This window comes from Heloderma suspectum, chromosome 6 (assembly GCF_057233095.1).
Source record: "Heloderma suspectum isolate Gila_16-S chromosome 6, 16-S_ref, whole genome shotgun sequence".
NCBI lineage: Eukaryota > Metazoa > Chordata > Lepidosauria > Squamata > Helodermatidae > Heloderma > Heloderma suspectum.
Window position 1 is genome coordinate 31,978,977 of NC_139463.1, and position 19,809 is coordinate 31,998,785.

The 19,809-nt window shown below is 45.5% G+C and overlaps 1 protein-coding gene across 3 annotated transcripts in view; it reads right to left on the reverse strand.

Moving 5' to 3' along the window:
* Window positions 1-1,188: 1,188 nt before the first annotated feature.
* PLPP5 (phospholipid phosphatase 5) overlaps window positions 1,189-19,809 on the reverse strand; it is a 38,875-nt gene continuing 20,254 nt past the window's right edge. Inside the window, exons 2-8 of one of the 3 annotated variants that reach the window (XM_084803925.1) lie at window positions 19,423-19,531; window positions 18,681-18,771; window positions 17,153-17,216; window positions 16,231-16,355; window positions 8,998-9,168; window positions 4,043-4,091; window positions 1,189-3,279 (exon numbers count right to left, since the gene is read on the reverse strand). In XM_084803925.1, the coding sequence (XP_084660051.1) occupies window positions 3,189-3,279; window positions 4,043-4,091; window positions 8,998-9,168; window positions 16,231-16,355; window positions 17,153-17,216; window positions 18,681-18,771; window positions 19,423-19,531 (700 nt within the window). In that variant the 3' untranslated portion in view covers window positions 1,189-3,188. Of the gene's footprint in view, window positions 3,280-4,042; window positions 5,994-8,997; window positions 9,169-16,230; window positions 16,356-17,152; window positions 17,217-18,680; window positions 18,772-19,422; window positions 19,532-19,809 lie in introns of those variants that run through there. The other 2 variants (XM_084803924.1, XM_084803926.1) reach the window with 2 other exon arrangements.

Below are 19,809 nucleotides of genomic sequence, written 5' to 3' on the forward strand. Positions count from 1 at the left end.
TGTGGTGTGTTATAGAAAACACTGAAGTGTGAATGACAGAAGCAGTCCTTCAACAGCCATATAATATGGACCAGGCTGCATGCACATGGGTGTTTAAGGATGTGCATCATCTATCCACACTTTGCAACCCCAATTGCCATATAAAGTGTGCATATAATCCCCATGTCGCATAAACATGCTGCAATACTGTGGGTTGGATCCAGCCTTTGTCATACTTAAGAGTATACCCATTGAAATCAATGGGGTAAATTAGCAATGAATGAAGTCCTATTGATTTCAGTGGGTCTATAAGCATGGCTATGTCTGGATTCAACCCACTGTCTGTATTCCACAAATGGTAGCATGATACTCACAGATGTAGTAAAAGTTCTGGCTTGTGCTGTGCTACATGGCTACTTAAGCTTTCTTAAACAGTATAACTGCACTGTGGTATAAAAAGTCAAAACAAGAACTCTCATGCTGGAACCTATGCCATTTCCTAGAACATTAGGATTGCAATTTCCTATGACAAGAACACCTGCATCCTGTGACCTTGTGGGCCAAAAAGAGGCACACTTGTAATGAAATGTATGCATATTGAACATAATGTTTTCTTTCAGGCAAGGAAACACATCTGTTCTTCCAGAGATGTGTAAAGGGCGAGTTTTAAGTCAATGGGCAAGTGCTTTATGAGAAACAGACATCAGCTAACATTGGGTTAGTTGCAAGCTATAAACACTTGTACAATGCACTCTGATGCAGGTTTACTCAGAAGTAAGTCGTAAAGTGTTCAGGGGGCTTACTCTGATATAACCGTGTGCAGGACTGCAACCTTATAAAGATTATCCCTCCTTGGTTAGTAAAGTTGTCTCCCTGCCTTATGCGAGAGGCCAAACTGCTCCTTTTACCTGCAAGGGAAAGCTTGCAACACCCATTGACTTAAAAAATGTAGATTTCTCCCGTGAACTCCACTCTTATGACTTATGAGTTTATAGCACCTTAACAGTCACGTCATTCAGCTGTAATGCTGAAGGTGGATCACAATTACTTCCATTTTAGAGTGCAGTAGGAGAGGGGGAAAGGTAGGTCAGGCTGGCATTTGAAGTCATTGACCCTTCATAAGGCCTATGAGGATCAGCACTACCCAATGTGACTTTCCACATTTAGGATTAATGTGAGGACCACAGAAGTGACACAGCTCTTGTTCTTTAAAGTACTGGCATTTTTATTGGACACTTTAAAAACAAAACCATAAGACAGTGAAAACATCTTCTAGTGATTTGGCCTCTAAAAATGTACAAAATATTGACAGTGAGAATGATATTGTAATTCTTATCACAGCAATGATCCTTCCAGACACAAGGGTTTAGAGTAGCCCAGTCCTAAAAGCAGGTAAACATGAGCTGGTGTAAAGTTTTCCAATACCAGGAATGATGGTTATGTGACTGTAATAGCAGAGTGGAATCTCTATGGCCAAATGGCAGTGTACCTTTGATTGCCAGGCATGTGAAAGATAAGATTTTACATACATTTTATTCTACCCTTCCTCCAAGGAGCTCAGGGTAATATGCACGGTCCCTCCCCATTTTATTCTCCCAGCAACCCTGTGATGTACGCTAGGCTTATACTGACTGGCCCAAGGACACCCAGTATATTTCATAGCTGACTGTTCAGATGCAGAAGGCTGATCTAGCAATGCTTTCTTACATTATTTTAATATAATGTATCCTCTCTGAAATACCATGGCTCCTTTCATGAGAGCGACACATTTTCTTTTTTCTTTTCTGTCTTCAGCATTTTCAGTTGCTGTATGGGACCTACTCTTTTTTTTCCTTTTTTCCTTTTTTTTTAACTATCTACGTCTTTCTCCATGCCCCCCTCCCCTTCCTGCTTTACCTTTCTTTCCTTCATTGGCCCAGGATGCAGTATTTCGGTACCAAAGCGCTAGCTGAACGCTAATGTACTAACCTTCATTATGCATGTTAGCCATTTTGCCCAGAAGTATCACCCTCTACTGTTTTCTCAAACCGCAGAACAGAGTTGGCAGGTTATGTTTCCTTATGTCAAAAGCACCTATAACTGTATTCATCCACAGGGGCAGAAAAACATACAGCAACCAGATCCACTGAACTGAATAATGCCACATTTCTGGGCACGATCACTTCAACCATCTCTTCAAACTGCAACCGTTGCCGACCCTGACAAAAAAGCATGCTTAACATCGCTTGTAGCTGTGCCCCACGTCAAGTGTGCACCTACAGCATTCTCAAGTTCTTTACTCCTCCAAACACTGGCTTTTACCTAGGTCAGAGGGGGACATGCTTGCTACGTCTGAGTCAGCGGCAGTACGAGACTGGAATAAAATGCTTGGGGAAGCTGATGGTTGGGTGGGCAACATGCGAACTGCATGCGGCCCCTGCTGTGCCACTAAAACTTGTGGTGGCAAAAAACCCGGCAGCAAACTTTTACAGAAGGATAAAAAAGGCCACATTTAGCATAAAAACAAGTTAATCTGACCCTTTTACACACACCCCGCCCCATAGCAGCATGCCACTGAAATTCAGCAGCAAACCGTTTTTTTTTTTTTTGCTGCCACTGCTGAATTTGGCACCAGCAGTGCAGCAGCAGCAGGAGGGCCTGGGGGGCTGAATGTGGCCCCTGGGACCCAAAGCTGCCCACCCTGTCATAGGTGAATGCCAATTAATGGCCTTTTGCTATTCCTATTCAGCTGCATGTGAAGACTCATCTTGTTTTGAGGATAATGAGAATTACAGATTTGTAGGCTGGCCTTTGGTATGATGAAGAAAGAGCAGCAAGGCAAATCCTACTTCTGGATTGCCTTCTATAGGGGGAGAGGGAAGCCTTCTGCTAGCCATCTCCCTACACCCCTTCTAAGGTAGGATTAACATAAAGAGTTCTCTACTAAAAAGCTACCCTGAGGAATGGGCTGGTCATGCTGCCAGCATCCCTGCCATGCAGCCCTGATCTGCCCTCTGAAGTTCCTTGAAAGGAAGTTGCTTAGCTTAAAAGCCTCTCCAGGTTTAAGATCTCAAACAGAATAGCCCGGTTGAACTTGGCTGAGGTCAAGTTGCCACTCTCAACTGTCAGAATTATGGAACAACACACTGTCCAAGAGCGCAAACTCCCCAATTGTTAACGAAAACTGAATCCTAGCGCAGGCACAAACCAATTAAAGAAGCTGTCATCTCTCAATATGATATGCCAAGTGCTTGGATGAAGGCTGAGCCAGACTGAGATGATCTCTTTAAAGCCTGTGGAGAGCAGAGCAAGCTCTTGGACCTAGAGAGCAGGGGTCAGAAACAGCTTTATGTACAACCTCTTCTGAACTCCCTGGACCAGAGAGAGTTCCAGTAAGACCGTACATGCACATGCAAAATAGGTTTTTAAGCAGCTGGTTACCTACTGGGAATAATAACAATGACCTCTATGCCAATGGTTTTCAAAATGGGGTGGGGGGCAGCAGCCCACCTGCCCAGGGAGGATGCACAAGTTCCTGGGAGCGGGGAGATCTTGTAGGAGACAGAGACAGAGGTTCATTCCACCCAGCAGCAGAGGCTTTAGCATGGCAGCCACCCAAAAGGCTTTGCTAACTGGAAGCTGCAGCAAGGCAGGGAACACTTGTGAGCTCCTGCCCACATCATCTGCCCATTTTTGCTTGCTTGCTTCCTTCCCTGGCAGGCTGGCTGACTTTAGCAAGTATTCTCGAGATACCCTGTTCTAGCCCTTTTTCCAATGCTACTGTTGGGTTCACGCCCCAGTCCATTGCCCGTGAATGTACACATGCAGCTGTATGACATTTCTTTGTGCTCACGTGACGAGAGACCTGCTAGTGGATTGATGGGGACTGGGAGGCAAAACTTGAGTTTAAAATGAGGCACAGAGTTCTTTTAAAAACTGACCAACAGGTAAGGAATATTTATAGAAACTGGCCTTCCTCCCCCACCCTTTTATGCTACAAATGGCAAACAGGCATGTGTTGCTGGGACGGCTAGTGAATTTCATTTGGGGGGGGTAGGAGGGCTAGCAACTTGTGTGCACTTACTTGCAAAGCCTGCTATAATGGATCCTTGAATTCCATTCCTTGCAATCTCCTGAGGACCAGGAAGATAAGATATTAATTGATATAAACATGGCTTTGTTGCCATAAAGTACAGCATATCACAAGACTGGACTTGATTCTTGATAGTCATATTTTCTGCATCAGCATAATAAGAGCAAGATTGGCTCTGCACCAAAAAGGTACACATTTGATATTCAAACGAAATCACCCAGATTCTATATAGCATATGCTGCCAAGACTCAGGTTTTCAGAGTTTAGATTTTCCAGGGCAAGGATCAAGAAAAAGAAAGGAAAGTGCGCAAAACTAAGGAGGTAAGTGCAGGGTGACAGATAGCCATGGCCTAAAGCAAGGAGTAGACTGAAGCCCTGTTGCCCACTGTCTGTCAACATTCTGGTTTTCTGAGAGTGCAACATGATGCCCGTAAGCTTTTCTTCATTGCCCTAAGGATTCAATTGCCACCTTCAGATTGGAGCCTACGGTTCTCATGGTGGCTGCCTACATCCATGTGCAATGTTCCTATGGGATATGCACAGTGCTAATTTCATCCAAGGAAGAGCCTTGTCCGCACAACACAGAATCTGCCTTTGGAGGCAGCCAAAAGGGATCACAGACTTGTGAATGCCACAAGGGTAAGTTGTGTTAAGTCTGCTGCCTTGTGGCAATGAAAATGCAAATGGATTTGCTAACGGCAGAAGCGTTCACAGAGCAGTCTTCACCAGATGCATGAAGCGTTACCCTATGGCACAGGTAGGAACATGATGCCCTCCAGATGTTTGGACTACAACTCCCATAAGCCCCAGCTGGCAAGGTCAGAGATTATGACCATTGTCTAAAACATTCCCCTGCCCTGTTTATAATTTCTCTGGCTGCAATCCTAAACCCACTTACTTCAATGCAGTGGGACAGACTTCTGAGTAGCCCTGCTTAAATTTGCAGGCGCTCATATCTATCTGAATGAGAAAAACACACAGACTGTGAGGGTAACACTGCATACTTCTGGTTAAGTAAGATCTGGCCACAAAGGCTTCTTCCACAATAAGCTTTAAGATGCTACAGGACTCCTGCACTGAGACATCTAAAAAAAAAAATAGTTGTGTGTGTGTGTGGGGGGGGGGAAGCAGGTGATGGGGGGGGGAATGAGACAGGAGGTAGTTATATTTGCAGAAAACAGAGCAGGTCCCCTGCCCTACACTCTAGAGGCATATGTTGACTATAAGTTGTTAAAATGCAGGGCAACCCCCTTTATTGTGCAACTCGGTTTTCTGGAGCTGTTGCTCTGCAGACGCCTTTTTGTGTAGGGCGCTTGCTTGTAGTGCACTAGCTGGGGCTGCTTTATGTTGAACTGTGGGGAAGTGAGCTGCAGGTTCGGTGGCCTTGCCTTGGCAGCAAAGTGACTGAGCTAGCTTGCCGTAATGGGTCCTTTGTGATTCTCTGAGAAACTCTTTTTTTTGACGTCGGCGTGTGTCAGACTGTAAACAGGCTGGCTATGGAGGATCGGCCCAAATTCTAAGATCCTGTTGCCTGGAGGGCGGACAAACCTGTTGTGTGTCGCGCAAGCAAAATGCAGTGCTCCCTTCCCTGCCCAAAGACTCGTGAGGAAGAGGGATGAGGCAGCTGCCTAGAGCCTCAACCAGGCTGCTGCTACTTTAAATGAGGGTGCCCCTTTTCCTTCCAGGCACAGGACAACATGGACAGCTGCACCCTCTCTTCTCTTCCATGTCCCAGGGCATGCAGGGGGGTGAGGGGAGGATCCTCTAGGTCTTTATACATCTAGGCTGAAGCCAGAGAGTGTCAACTTTTGCTTCTCCGGGGCAGAGAATCTTGACTTGCGCTGCAGCGGCTGATGGCACTCGGGGTCGGTCAGAGGCGGGTAATGCTGTCTGTAGCACAGGTACGCAAATGCAAAGCCCATTCCTGAACCAACCAGCACATCTTGGAGGGAAACAGAAGATTGTAGAATCACAGAATAGTAGGGTTGGAAGGGGCCTATAAGACCATCGAGTCCAACCCCCTGCTCAGTGCAGGAATCCAAGTATCCAAGATGAGTGGGTGCAAAGATCATTTTAACCACAGTGGGCTTGCAGTGGCACTGAATCAGTGCACCAAGGTGCCATTCTAAAAAAAAAAAATTCCTGTGTATCTAATTGTACACTTCCAGTTTGAAATGTACATCTTCTGGGAGAAAATCCAACTTTCTTTTTTAAAGGAAGAGAACATCTTCCCAAACATAGCTGCAGTATACCAGGGCAAACTACCTTTTCTTGTAAGCTGGTGTTGTCTACTTTGACTGAGAGCAGCTCTCCAGGTTTCTCTTAAGAGTTACTTCTACTCCTAGTTACTGGCCCTCTGTCCCTGTATTACACTGGAAATACGATCCAGCTTGCCACCCCTGCCCCCAAACAGCTAAACTCCTACCAGGGCATTACTCCCAGCTGTAAGTAATGGAAGCAGAGTCCATAGCTCAGTGATAGATCATGCCACTGATCTATGGCACCTTCTTCCATTACTTGCACAACAACATGTTACAGTGTCTCTTCCCTCTTAACAGCAGTGCTCGTGTCTGGGGTCCCAGCCAGACATTCCCTCCTCTGAGATACAGGGTGTTTCAAAAAGATGGACCCGATTTGAAATCGCTGTATGTCTGCAACCACAAACCGCCCATGAATGAAACTCTTACCACTTGAAGGGTGGGGCATAGAGTCAGTCATTCACAATATGGCGACCCCGCAACACAAGGCGTTTTGCGTTCTGCAGTTCAGCAAAACTGAATCCGCAATCGTGGTGCAGCGTGCGTTTCAACGGCCCCCAAGATTTCCAGACATTACACCCTGCGACTTTTTCTTGTGGGGATACGTCAAAGAACGTGTTTTTGTGCCACTATTAGTGACTAATCTGGATGACCTCAAAAACAGAATCACGGCAGCGGTGACTTCAGTGGAAGAAGACACTTTGAGAGACGTTTGGGGCGAATTCAACTATCGTCTTGATATTGTCCATACAGCAGGTGGAGGGCACATAGAGCATTTATAAAATGGTTAGTAAAACTCGATAACTCATTAAACCGTTTATAACTTTTGGTGTAATTGTAACATGTTGCCATTGTGAAATAGACTGCTTTGAAATGGGTCCATCATTTTGAAACACCCTGTATTTCGTTCCATCCATCCATCCCTTCATTTTTCTTTTCCAACTGACCCTCCGTATTCTGTGGCTACTGAGCATGCTTAGTCCTCATTGGGGTCTATTTGGGGGTTATTATTTTTAAACATAATTTGCACTTCTGCAAACCTCAGGGTTCCTTCAAGCATGCTGACACCTCCCTCTAGTTTCTCAGTGACCCTATCTTTCTGTCAGTGCTCGCTACTCTAGTTTGCTATTGCAGGGAGGGATGTTTCACTTGCAGATGGTCCCAGGTTCAATCTCTGGTGTCTTCAGTTAAAAGGATCAAGTATCAGGCACCATGAAAGGCCTCTGCCCTAGACCCCGGAGAGCTCCTGCCAATCAGAGCAGACAATACTGGGCTAGCTGGACAAACTGCCTGAGCTGGTAGCTCCCAATGTTGTGGGGTAGAGCAAGGCTGGCCAATTAGCACCCTACAAACAGCATCTGATTCTATTGGCCACTGTAACCATATCTGCAAGGAGTGCTCTAAGCATGCACAACAGAGGGCAGAAGTCTAAGCCAAGATCAGTTGCCGACCAGCTCCAATGAGGGCAGGAAAGCTTTAAGGTCCTCCTCTGTCCTTAATGGATTGTTCTCCCACGTACCCAAGGCCATTTGCTTGAGAAACACTCCCCCGTTCTTTGAAACCGGCAATGACATCGCAGCCAGGGATGGTTTGGCCCCCAAGAAGCTTGGCCAGGGAGGGTACACCCCACCCACCCCCAAGCTGTGGAAGTTGGTGGCTCCGATTTCGGTGGGGCTGTGAATCCATTCTCGGTTTCAGACAGAACCAACTGGAACTCTAAAGGAGCTGTCCAAGGTGTTGAACCTACTCTTGGGGTGGGGATCAGGACCTTGGATAGCTCCTTTAGAGTTGGACAGCTCTTTTAGAGTCTGGCTGGTTCTGACTGAAACCGAGAATGGAGTCACATCCCCACTGAAATCGGAGCCACCAGCCTCCACTGCCCCCCAGCCTTATACACTGACTAGTGCTATGCCAAATCCTGCCCCCTATTTTCGGGAACTTTTTTCTCTCCCTGCAAAAGAGGCATTGTTTTTTCTGCTTTTTTTGCAGGGAGGGGGAGAATTTTGGAGAATTGTCTCGTTTGGGGTTTCACATACCTTTTTAAGTGTAGGCAATTCTGGAGGGGTCTTCTTTCTATTTTTTAGTTTTTATAAAACACCCCTGCACTTTGCAGGCGGCCAGGACTCTTCTCCAGCCAGGAGTTCTTCCTGAATGTCTAGGTCACATGGTGAGGTCACATGGCCTCCTGGGAGCTCAGAAAGAACTGCCAGGCTGGAGAAGACTCCTGGGCTCCTGCAAGTGCAGGGGATGTTTTTTAAAAAATTAAAAATTAAAAAAGAGAAAGAAGGCCCCTCAAGAATTGCCTACATTTAAAAATGTATACGGAAACCATGTCCCCCTCACCAAGGAGAAAATTCTCACCTCTTCCAGCTTCTTTTGCCAGAGTTTTCATTTTGCCCCTACCCCACCACGAAATGTCAAAAATGGAAGAATCAAAATTTTCAGCACAGCACTACATTTGACCAACCCTGGCTTAAAAATGGGCTTGTCTTACTAGAGAGTGGGCAACTTGTAGGCCATAACATCTGGAGGGCCACAAGTCCCATCAGCCTAGCCAGCATAGCCAATGATGAGGTATGCTGGAAGCTGTAGGCCAAAACATCTGGAGGGCCACAAGTTGCCCAGTCCTCCCCGACGCGCATTTTTTTTGTGGCACCTGCCCCACCTCCCCATCAAGGCTTCACTCACCTTGCCAATGATGCTTGTAATCACAGGTGCGGGACAAAGCGATGAGCATTGCAACGAAGAGCGGTGCTAAGAAGGCACAGAGACGCCAGGACTGCCCACGCCCGCCAGGTGCAAAGCAGTGGAGCTTTCCTGCTATGTAAAAGGAGCCAAAGGCAAGGCCAGCAAAGGCAACTGAAAGACAGAAGGGATCATCGTGAGACCCAATGATGCAAGCCGCCACCGCTGTCCGTAGCAACAGGCCCTTGTAAGCTTGAGGAACAAGTAGCCCTTACCTCTAGGCAGGCTATAGAAAAGCCTGAGCCTGGAATATGGGAAATGAGAGCAAGTGTGGTGTAGTGGTTAGCGTACTGGACAGGGACTCAGGTGACCCAGGTTCAAGTCCCACCCAGCCATGAAGCTCCCTGGGTGACTTTGGGCCAATCACTGACTCTCAGCCTAACCTACCTCACAGGGTTGTTGTGAGGATAAAAGGGAGAGGAGGAAGAAGATCATGAACACTGCCTTGGACTCCTTGGAGGGAAGGACGGGATACAAATGCAAGAAACAAACAATATCCTAACAATGCAACCCTATACACATCTGCTCTGAAGTAAGCCCCACTGAATTCAATGGAACTTACTCCCAGATAAGTGTATATAAGATTGCAGCATAAGTTTCCTCAGAAAGCTGATTCAGTCATTCATTTGAAACATTTTTGACTGTTTTTCTCAAAGGCTTAAAGTTGATTAACAAGATTTCAAAACACAAAACCCCACACACATTACAGAGAAAACGCAGCCATGGACAATTGAAGCATGCAGAAATGAAAAGCTAAAAGGGCTTGCCATACAATCAACAAAAATCCAGCTGAAATAGAAAGGTTTTATATCCATTATTTATAAAGAACGTTGTTTCACCTAAGTATTTTTTAAAGGAAAAACAGAAATGTAATAGAGCATAAATATGGATGTTAGCAGCAACAACAACAAAAATCTAAAATCTATACGAATATGTGCAGGAAACAAATCTACAACAAAAATAATAAAACCAGGCTGGAATCCCATACCTCTTTATTACCTGGGAGTACAGCCCACTGAACTCAGTGGGACATCCTTCTGCATAGATATGTATAGGATTATGCTGTCACTGTCATATTTAAATAAAGCAAGTTTGGGACCAAAGAGGAGTAAGACACAGCATAATGAACAATTGATAAAGTACACCACAGTTCTACGTGAGAGGCTGAAATCCCAAGTCTTTAATATATGTATTAACAGTATTGCACATTATAGTGCAAGTCCCACTGAGTTCGATGGTGCTTACTCCCAGGTAAGTAGGTATAGGATTGTGGCCTTAGTTTTGAATCGTTGCTTGAATGGACTGTAGGTGAGCAAAAAGCTTTGTTCTGTGCATACTAACTTCAGCGGTGTGCAATCTGCACCCTCGTGTGTTTCAACACCACCGAAAAACAGGAAGGGTGTGTTTTAAAGGCAGTGCTGTGATTAGTGCTTCCCCATAGCTGGAACCTCCCCTTCATGGATCACTGCCTTGTTGTGGCGAAGGGGCTTGCGTAACTCAGTGAAGCCATAAGCTATGCCGTGCAGGGCCACCCAAGACGGACAGGTCATGGCAGAGAGTTCTGACAAAATATGGTCCACTGGAGAAGGAAATGGCAACCCACTCCAGTATTCTTGCCAAGAAAACCCCATGGAACGTATCACAAGGCTAAAAGATATGACGCCGGAAGATGAGCCCCTCAGGTCAGAAGGTGTCCAATATGCTACTGGGGAAGAGCAGAGGGTATTTCCAAGTAGCGCCAGAAAGAGTGAAGCGGCTGGGCCAAACCCGAAAGGACACTCAGCTGTGGATGTGTCTGGTGGTGAAAAGAAAGTCCGATGCTGTAAAGAACAATATTGTTTAGGAACCTGGAATGTCAGATCAATGAATCAAGGTAAGCTGGAGGTGGTCAAACATGAGATGGCAAGACTGAACATCGACATCTTGGGAATCGGCGAACTAAAATGGACAGGCATGGGCGAATTTAATTCAGGTGACCATCATATCTACTATTGTGGGCAAGAATCCCTTAGAAGAAATGGAGTAGCACTCATAGTCAACAAAAGGGTGGGAAAAGCAGTACTGGGGTACAATCTTAAAAATGATAGAATGATCTCAGTACGAATCCAAGGCAAACCATTCAACATCACAGTAATTCAAGTCTATGCCCCAACCACTGAGGCCGAAGAAGCTGAGGTTGATCAGTTCTATGAAGACCTACAACACCTTCTAGAACTAACACCAAAAAAAGACGTCCTCTTCATCATAGGGGATTGGAATGCTAAAGTAGGAAGTCAAGAAATCACCGGGATAACAGGCAGGCATGGCCTTGGTGTACAAAATGAAGCAGGACAAAAGTTAATAGAGTTTTGCCAAGAGAACACGCTGATCATAGCAAACACTCTTTTCCAACAGCACAAGAGGCGACTCTACACATGGACATCACCAGATGGTCAATATCGAAATCAGATTGATTATGTCCTTTGCAGCCAAAGATGGAGAAGCTCCATACAGTCAGTCAAAACAAGACCTGGAGCTGACTGTGGCTCAAATCATGAGCTGCTTCTTGCAAAATTTCGGCTTAAATTGAAGAACGTCGGGAAAACCACTAAACCGTTCAGGTATGACCTAAATCATATCCCTACTGAATATACAGTGGAGGTGAGGAATAGATTTCAGGGATTAGACCTGATAGACAGAGTGCCTGAGGAACTATGGACGGAGGTCCATAACATTGTTCAGGAGGCAGCAACGAAATCCATCCCAAAGAAAAAGAAATGCAAGAAAGCAAAGTGGCTGTCTGATGAGGCTTTACAAGTAGCTGAGGAAAGAAGGGAAGCGAAAAGCAAGGGAGAAAGGGGAAGATATACCCAACTGAATGCAGAGTTCCAGAGAATAGCAAGGAGAGACAAGAAGGCCTTCTTAAGTGAACAATGCAAAGAAATCGAGGAAAACAACAGAATGGGAAAGACTAGAGATCTCTTCAAGAAAATCGGAGATCTCAAGGGAACGTTTTGTGCAAAGATGGGCATGATAAAGGACAAAGAAGGCAGGGACCTAACAGAAGCAGATGAGATTAAGAAGAGGTGGCAAGAATACACAGAAGAACTATACAGGAAAGATCTGAATGTCCCTGATAGCCATGATAGTGCGGTCACTGAACTTGAGCCAGACATCCTAGAGAGTGAAGTCAAGTGGGCCTTAGGAAGCATTAGTAACAATAAAGCTAGCGGAGATGACAGTATTCCAGCCGAGCTATTTAAAATCCTAAAAGATGATGCTGTTAAAGTGCTGCATTCAATATGCCAACAAATCTGGAACACTCAACAGTGGCCACAAGACTGGAAAAGGTCAGTTTACATTCCAATTCCAAAGAAGGGCAACGCCAAAGAGTGTTCAAACTACCGCACCATTGCGCTCATTTCACATGCCAGCAAGGTGATGCTCAAAATCCTACAAGCTAGGCTTCAGCAGTATGCAAACCGAGAACTACCGGAAGTACAAGCTGGGTTTAGAAGAGGCAGAGGAACTAGAGATCAAATCGCCAACATTCGCTGCATCATGGAGAAAGCAAGAGAATTCCAGAAAAACGTCTATTTCTGCTTCATTGACTATGCTAAAGCCTTTGATTGTGTGGATCACAACAAACTGTGGCAAATTCTTAAAGTGATGGGAGTACCAGACCACCTTACCTGTCTCCTGAGAAACCTGTACGAGGGTCAAGAAGCAACAGTAAGAACCAGACATGGAACAACCGATTGGTTCCAAATTGGGAAAGGAGTACGACAAGGCTGCATACTGTCACCCTGCTTATTTAACTTATATGCAGAGTACATCATGAGAAATGCCGAGTTGGATGAATCAGAGGTCGGAATTAAGATTGCTGGGAGAATTATCAACAACCTCCGATATGCAGACGATACCACCCTAATGGCAGAAAGCGAAGAGGATCTCAAGAGCCTCTTGTTGAGGGTGAAAGAGGAGAGTGCAAAAGCTGGTTTGAAACTCAACATTAAAAAAACGAAGATCATGGCATCTGGCCCTATCACTTCCTGGCATATGGAAGGGGAAGAAATGGCAGCAGTGACAGATTTTACTTTCTTGGGCTCCAAGATCACCGCAGACGGTGACTGTAGCCATGAAATTAAAAGACGCTTGCTCCTTGGGAGGAAAGCTATGGCCAACCTAGACAGCATAGTAAGAAGCAGAGACATCACCTTGCCGACAAAGGTCCGTCTAATCAAAGCTATGGTTTTCCCAGTAGTAATGTATGGATGTGAGAGCTGGACTATAAGGAAGGCTGAGCGCCGAAGAATTGATGCTTTCGAACTGTGGTGCTGGAGAAGACTCCTACGAGTCCCCTGGACTGCAAGGAGGTCAAATCAGTCCATCCTAAAGGAAATCAACCCTGAGTGCTCATTGGAAGGACAGATACTGAAGCTGAAGCTCCAGTATTTTGGCCACCTAATGCGAAGAGAAAACTCCCTGGAAAAGACCCTGATGCTGGGAAAGACTGAAGGCAAAAGGAGAAGGGGACGGCAGAGGATGAGATGGCTAGATAGCATCACGGATGCAATGAATATGAACTTGAGCACGCTCCGGGAGAGAGCGCAGGACAGGAAGGCCTGGCGTGCTATGGTCCATGGGGTCACGAAGAGTCGGACACGACTGAACGACTGAACAACAACATAGCTGGAACCTACCTTGCTCCAGGCACAGTTCCACAAGAGACTCACAGGGAACCGGCAAATCACATGGGAAGTTTCCACAGCAGTGCCACCAGACTCTAGAAAGCAGGCTGGGGAACCTGTGGTCTTCCAGATGTTGTTGGACTCCAGTCCCCATCAGCCCCAGTCAGCCTGGCCAATGGTGAGGGATGACGGGAATAGTAGTTCATCAGCATCTGGAGGTCCTCAGGTTCCTCTGTCCTGCTGTAGGGAGATGTGATGCTTGCATGTTAATATACTACACACTTTGGTTATTTAAGTATTACTGGAGAGGCATGACCTATTACAAGAAGCTGTAATCATGCTGCATCTGGTAACATTTGAACCAGGAACAAAGGAAGCTGCCTTATACGGAGTCAGACCACAGGCCATGTAGCCCAGTATTTTCGACACTGACTGGCAAGAACTCTCCAGTTTCAGGCAGGAGTTTTTCCAGTGCTACTTGGAGGATCCAGGGATGGAACCTGGGACTGTCTGCAGGTGCTCTACCACTGAGCTATGGCCCTTCCCAAGCCGGGCCTTAGAAGAGCCTCATTTGTAAAGCTAAGCCATCCTTCCCCAGCCTGGTGCTCTCCAGATGTTTTGGACTTCAACTCCCATCAGCCCCAGCCAGTATGGTCAAAGGTCAGAAATGATGGATGTTGTGGTCCAAAGCATATGGAGGGCACTAGTTTGGGGAAGGCTGAACTAACTGTATGTTCCCTCCTTTTACACATCCTTTAGGATTCCTCTGCACAGGGGTTTCTTGCACTCCTAGCTCAATTCTGCAGAGCTAAACCAAAAACATAGGAAAAGCTCTCCAGAAAAAGTATCACACAAAAGCTGCTTTATACCAAGTCAGACTTTGTCCCTCTCGTCCAGTATTGCCTACTACGGGGGTTGGGCAACTTGCGGTCCTCCAGATGTCTTGGCCTGCATCAGCCTTAGACAGCATAGCCAATGGTGAGGGATCATGGGAATTATACACCAAACTATCTGAAGGGTCACAAGTTATCCACACTTGGCCTACTATGACTGGCAATGGTCTCTAGCAAAGAGTCTTTTCCATCACCTGCAACCTGATCCTTTTAAACTGGAGATGCTTTGGATTGAGCCTGGGACCTTCTGAGTGAAAAGCATGCGCTCGGCTACTGAGCTATAGGCTGGGTTCACACAACATGACAAGCCAGAGTACAGGTTGATTGTGGGTTGTGTTGTGTAAACCCAGCTGTATTAACAAGCTATGGTTTGTTAACCACAAACCCACAGTTCACAACCCGACAACAAATTGTGGGTTATTTGTGGTTAACAAACCATGGTTTGTTAGCACGGCTGGGTTCAAACAACGCAACAACCCATGATTCAGTGGCAACCCATAGACAACCCTTATTCTGGTTTGTCGTGTTGTGTGAACCCAGCCATTGTGCCTCCTCCTTAAGGTAGCTCAGGAGAAACACTTAGGAAAGCCAAGTAGGCTGCCTTGAGCTCCATCAAGGAAGATGGAGGTTTTTAAATGTAATACATACATTATTTCCTATGTTGACCCTCTTCAAACTTTTGATAAAATTCCAACCAAGTACAGTTGCCTATATTTTTTTCTGATTCATACACACATGCACACCAAATGACATTCACTCGCACACACTTCTTTTATATGTTGTATAACTTGTATTTTTACTTTCATTAGGTACTGAGCTCCTACTCAGGCTGTTTTACTGCAGATGTTCCATAAGCATATCAGTTACAGACTAAGATTTAAATTAGCGAATTCCTTTGTTTCTTTAGGGATTTTGATCTATGATTATGGATGTTCTTTTTGTTGCCTTTATTTTGTTAACTTTATTTCAAAAACTATAAATTCAGGATAAATAATGTAAAATTTAATCTAATTCAATGTAAGGTTGACATTGAATTAGTTAGGTTTTTACATGTAATTAAAAACCGAACTAAAGTTGCCCTTTGGGTCCTTGCTGCAGTGTGTGGCAGGGTTCTTTTGCCCAAGACACCTGCAGCTCCTCCTTTCTGCAGTGCACCTGCTCTCTGCACAGACTGATCTGTGGAGGGAAGGTGGATGGTTGGCTCTTCCTCTTAGGATGTTCCAGGTGGATGGTTGGCCCTGCAGATGGATGGTTGGCCCTGGTTGGTTGGTGGATGGTTGGCCCTGCCTCTTAGGATGTTCCAGGTGGATAGTTAGCCCTGCAGATGGATGGTTGGCCCTGGATGGTTGGTGGATGGTTGGCCCTGCCTCTTAGGATGTTCCATCCTAATGATTTTATGGCCCTGGTTCTGGAGGATGAGCTGAATAAGGGTTCAGATTCTCTCTGGCTCGTTCACTCAGTGTCCTTTGCAGATACACCCTGAGGAGATCCGAGAGGGGCTACTGAACGCGCCCCGGATCTATCCACAAGCCCCCTGCCCAATCTATCCCACCTCTCCGTCGAATGCTTCCCATCCCTGGCTGCAAGCCACGAAGATGAATTTGTGTACGCACATGAGGAATGTCCACTAGGGAAGCTCTTGCGCCCTTCGGTCACAACTTGCGCATCGCCTGTGCAGAGCAGCTGAAGGGTTTCCCGTCCATCTGGAAAGCAGCGGTAGAAGAAATCGGGGCGAGGCCTAGAGCGAGGATGAGAGGCAAGGATGAGGCGCCACCATGCGAGAGAGGCTGTGGAAAGGAAGGGACTGAAGGGGACCAGGGGGAGGTCAGAATCTCTGACTGTAAGCCTACGTCCACACACTTCACATCCATTGTCTCCCTGCAGGGTTAAGAAGCGCTGGCCCTTCCACAGCTCATCCTGGGGGAATCTTGCAAGCACCTGTCTTTGGTTGATTGAGGGCTGCTTGGAGAAGGTAAAACAAATCTCCAGGTTACTGAGCACCCAGAAGGGACTAACAGAAGAGAATGGAAGGAGCAAGAAGGTCACAGTGGTTTGCTCGGAATGGCACAGGATGCCAGTGGAAAGTCGATGGCATCAACTAATGGCATCATCAGTCATGTTTACCACAAAATACATTGCTTTAGGCCTGGTTTATTCATGCAACAGAATGAGGTGGTAAGGTGTTGGTCGAATAGACGTATTGTTTCACACTGGAAATGTCGGGTGTGTGTGTGTCACATTTTTGAATGCTCCCCTGTGGGGAAAAAATGTCCCTGAAAGTAGAAAACTAGCACAAGCTGGGCTAGAACCCTCCTCCTTGATGCACTAATTTTCTGCTGTTAGGTGAACTTTCCACATGGCGGGAGCACACAAAATAGCACACACACATACATCCATTGCAGTCTGAAGTGATTCACTCCACTCTAGCACCTCATTTTGCAGCATGGGTAGACCAGGCCTCTGCAACAGGCAGTCCAAATGTAAATGTAAGCTCTCTGCAGAAATACTAAAATAGACACAAAGAGAGGGTCTCACCTGCCTACAACCAGCTTGACAGCATTGGTGAAGACACCATTTAGGGTAAGAGCCAGGCTCGCAGCTGGAGAAAAGAACACAGAGCAACATCATCTTCAGCATCATTACTGATTCAACCCTGGTCAGGCCCCAAGGCAGACAGATATCTTTGTGGTGAGGGGGCCTACCTAAGATGGAAGGAAATCACTGCAGAACAACCAGAACATGAATGCAAGGGAGCCTGATAATATGTTTGAAGTGACTGAATTGTGTTCCATATTAATAACATAAAATGTAACTTTCCAAAAGTTAAAAATAAAGGGCTATTGCTTGTGAGCTATCCCAATGTTTTTGCTCTTATGGGCCCAAACACTACAAGGTGAAAGCAAGCAGGTGCTCCCAGACTTGGGAACTCCTTGCCAAGCGAGGCCCAGCAAGCCTAATCTCTGATAACCTTCTGTCTGCAGGCAAAGACATTTTCATTTAGACAGCCCTTTGGCCCATAAGCTGACTTGTAAATATGTTGTAATCGGTTTATCTAGCTTTTGATAATGATGATTAGTAATGCTTACATACCGCTAAATATAATAAGATACCTAAGCAGTTCACATATAAATATTAAAATCACATTTAGAATACAATATTAAAAACACAACATTAAAACAACTGCAATAAAAGCAATACAGGAGCAGTAAGATGGAGGGGCATGATTAATTTAATCACAGCCCAGAGAAAGTCTGGGTGAACAAATGTGTTTTCAGAAGGCGTTTAAAAGATGCCACATTTTCTGCCTCCCAAGCTGCACAGGGAGGCTTTTCCAAAGGGAGGGTGCCACTACTGAGAAGGTCCGCCGTCGGGATATTGCTCACTGGGTGACTTTGGGCCAGTCACAGACTCTCAGCCCAACCTACCTCACAGGGTTCTTGTTGTGAGGCTAAAATGGAGAGTAGGAGGGTTATGTACGCCACCTTGGGTTCCTCAAAAGAGGAAAAAAATAAAAAAATAATAAAAAAAAATAAAAATAAAAAAATAAAAAATAAATATAAATAAATAAATAAATAAAATAAATTTATTAATAAATGTAATAAAGAAATAAAGAAATAATGGCGACATTCCATTAGTTTCACAATGACGAGCGAGGCCTCCTCTGAGGATCTGAAAAGCCGCCTGGGTATGTAACTGATCTAACTGGTGTGTTTTACCGGCCATGTTCTTGTTTTTTACTTTGCCTTTTATCGCAATTTTCTCGCACCATTTAGGGGAAAGGCGCAATGCCAATTTAACAAACTGTAAAATTTAGATTTACAAATATAAATGGCACAATCAGCAAATTCCAGCATTTTCGGTTACAAGCGCCTTGACAAGGTTTCATGACAGAGTGCTGTTTCTGAGTGCTTGCGTGGTGTAATGGTTAGAGCAGCGCTTCTCAAGCTCAGGGTCCCCAAGATCCATCCATCCATCCATTCCTAACTGAGCCACCAGCCTGGCAACTGCTGCAGCTCAATGCTACTGCTTCAGCGTTGAGTCTCTACTGTCATGCTGAGCTCACCTAAGCATGCTTCTCGTGTATCTTCTTGGTCGGCGTTCACGAAGAATTTGGCGAGGAGAATCAAGACCAGGGGAGACAAAAAGGAAATGACCTGGAACAAGACGGCAGGGACAGAATCAGACTCAGCGGCAAGTCATGAACAATGCCTAAACGCAGCTACATGGATGGGGAAACGTATTTAAAAAAACGTATTTAAAAAGAACATTCCCAATGTGTTTCTACATTTATTATTTTCCAAGGGAGGCAGACTTAAAAGAGTGTAGGCTTTTTTCAAAAACCTTTGCTACAGCTGCCTTGTTCCTCGACGCCTCGGGAAAGCAACACTCCACGCTGTTAGCAAAGCACCAGACTAGACAAAATGGCAACAGATTTGTCACTGGATCTTCTGCGTTTTTCTTAAAGGGTAAAACGCAGCCATGATTCAGATTGGGACCACAGCACTGGAGAAGGGGGTGTTAACGGTTATCTCCTATGCCATTTCTCCAATGAGAGCTGTCTTTTAAATAATATCTGTGGGACAAATTGTAGCTTGCGTGGGGAAGCAGGGTGGGTGGTTGGGCAGGAAAGATCTGTATTGGGAAAACCTGCAGGGAAAATGGCTCCGGAGTAGATGTATATGACCATAACAACTTAATATCATACACTGGCAGCAGGTTTGAACCAACATCTGCTTGGAAAAAATGTGCACACAAACACAGCCTAAAATGCTTGAGATGGATGGCTGGAACAAATGGATACTTACAAACATGGGCTTGGCCGGTACATGGTCAGACTCTATGTAGGGGTTTTTATAAAGCCACATTTCTTCAGGCTGTATGACTCGCTGGAACGGAGGCAGAAGCTCAGTGAACCTACAGAAAGCACAGTCTAGTGACTAGGTGATGGGGCTTCCCCCCAGTATGCTCACAGGTACATTTGACTTGCAAGATTTGCAGACTGCTTTTCAGCAAATGTTTTCAAAACGGTTTGCAATGTCATTTTACAATATCACAGTGCATAGTTAAACTATGGAATTTGCTATCGCAGGATGTAGTAATGGCCACCAGTTTGGATGGCTTTAAAAGGGGGCGCGGGAATAGACAAATTCATGGAGGAGAAGGCTATCAATGGCTACTAGTCCTGATGGCTA